This window comes from Tupaia chinensis, unplaced genomic scaffold (genome assembly GCF_000334495.1).
Source record: "Tupaia chinensis unplaced genomic scaffold, TupChi_1.0 Scaffold149502_1, whole genome shotgun sequence".
NCBI classification, from domain to species: domain Eukaryota; kingdom Metazoa; phylum Chordata; class Mammalia; order Scandentia; family Tupaiidae; genus Tupaia; species Tupaia belangeri.
Window position 1 is genome coordinate 698,622 of NW_006209346.1, and position 2,182 is coordinate 700,803.

At 36.3% G+C, this 2,182-nt stretch overlaps 1 protein-coding gene across 1 annotated transcript in view; it reads right to left on the reverse strand.

Moving 5' to 3' along the window:
- Positions 1-2,182, reverse strand: part of DNAI4 (dynein axonemal intermediate chain 4) — a 74,601-nt gene that overhangs the window by 39,493 nt on the left and 32,926 nt on the right. The window contains 1 exon segment of the mRNA XM_027769437.1: positions 209-364. Within this exon segment, the coding sequence (XP_027625238.1) occupies positions 209-364 (156 nt within the window).

The following is a 2,182-nucleotide window of genomic DNA, read 5'->3' on the forward strand; positions in this document are numbered from 1 at the left end:
GTTGTAAAGAATCACAAAGGAAAAAAGAAAACAGAAGAAGGAGAAGGAGGTGGAGGAAAAAAACAAAAAAAAAAAAAAAAAAAAAAAAGCCTCTCCAAAAAAAGAAAAAAGAAAAAGAACGCTTTGCAAATACTGATAAAGAATTTATTAGTATTAAAAATGTCATGTGAGAATATCATTCGAAAAGCTGAAATAAATGAAATCTTACTTTTTTCCATAGTACTTCCTTGCGATCTTTGTTCCCGATCTTTAGGAAGTATATTTGATTTACTAGTTGATTCAAGTGCAGATCTTTTAACTGATGAAGATGAAAGTTCTATAGCATTATAAGAATCATACAAATCCCAGGTAGTAGACATTACACCTACATTAAAAAAGAGAAAGATAAAAATGATTTTAAATCAAATTCCCATATTTTACCTTTATATGTAACTAGTCATAGCAAAATCTGAGAATACATGTTGTTTATTTAAAAAATACTATTATTTTACAACTATGGAAGGAATAAAGATTACAAAATAAATCACAAGGACATCGCAAGAGATTCTTACTCATCACACTATTGGTATCTACAAAGAACTTTAATGTTTTAGTAATAGCTCCACATTATCCCCTTCATCCTTTGAGACCTTGCACATCCCTCCTCTCTATCCCAAAGTGACGTAGCATTCGCTCCTCACTCTCTCATCCTAGGGCTGCCTTGGTGATAAGGACATGGACAACTATATCATGACAAGAGTTTTGTGTTGCTTTTCTTATGGTTAACATAAAATGCATTATATTCTCTCTCTCTCTTTTTTGCTAGAGGGCATGTGTGCTTGCCATAATGACAGAGAGATGGGGAGAGGGGAAGGCACTAATGAGAAATGGTCATATCATAATCCCTTCTCCATTTCTCTCTCCTTTGAGGATTTTGGGCATGCACCTGCATGCACCCAGCATGTTTCTCAAGCCCCCGGTCCAAGCCACAAGCCACGGGATTAGCCATCTGGGATCCAGCTGCTTTAACTACTAGGACATGGAGCTCACCCAAGCTTCTTAATCATGAACTCCAGAATGAGATAGACTGATAAGTACAACTTGATTACCACAGGTTTATGTTGAATCCTCTCCCTATAAAATGATAGCATGAAGAAACCAATCCGAATTTGTACTTTCTGCTGCTGGCTGGCTACCACGAAAAAGAAAGAAGGGTAATAATCACTATGGCATGCTTATATTCGTATTCCCCAATTCACCAATCAGGTATGTCACACTTTGACCCCTAGTTAGGAATGAATGACAGAAAAGAAGAAGGTGGAGACAGAGAAACTCATTCGTATTCTTCCGCAGAAAAGGAAGTATTACAAGTAGGAAATAAATGACCCCGTAAGTAAAATGTATGTTCTTTTAAAAACAAAGGTTACACGTTGTGTGTGTGTGTGTGTGTGTGTGTGTGTGTGTGTGTTTTAATTGCCAGAGGGCATGTGCACTCACCAGACAAGAGAAAGAGTGACATAGATAAAAAGCACGCCTCAATGGGAGTAACCCTATTTCTCTGTCCTGTCAGGATTTGGTGTATGCCAAGTTGCCAAGCAGGATTCAAACTGCTATCAGCTACATGGAATTCAACTGCTTTAAATAATAGACAAAGAGACCAGCCACAAAGCTAAAACATTTTTGCTAAAGCTTCATGTATTTTAATCTTTTTAAAAAAAAAAATTTGCAGAATTTGGGGTTGACAGGTGACATGGTGGTTAAGGGCGCTGGACTGCCACATAGCCAACCACGATTCGAGTCCCAGACCTGGTGGCTTTCCTTCTCACTTTCTTTCTCTCTCTCTCCTTCTCTGGTCAAATTAAAAATAATACAATTTAATAATTCTTTAAAAAAAAACTAGCAGAGTTTTGTTGAGTAATAAAGGAATTAAGATTATAGTATCTGACGCATTTAAAATGTTATTAGTTGTGGTTGATATTCTTTGTGACACTGTAAATAATTGTTTTTTTTTCTTTTTTTTTATTGCCAGAGGACATGTGCACTCACGAGAGAGAGAGAGAGAGAGAGAGAGAGAGAGAGAAAGGAACTCTCCAATGGGACCTGATCTTTAGAATGTATATTTGCTTTACTGGCTTTTTCAAGTACAGATCTTTTTAAGATTAAAGTTCCATAACATTGTAAGAATCCAATTCTTTTTCCTCCA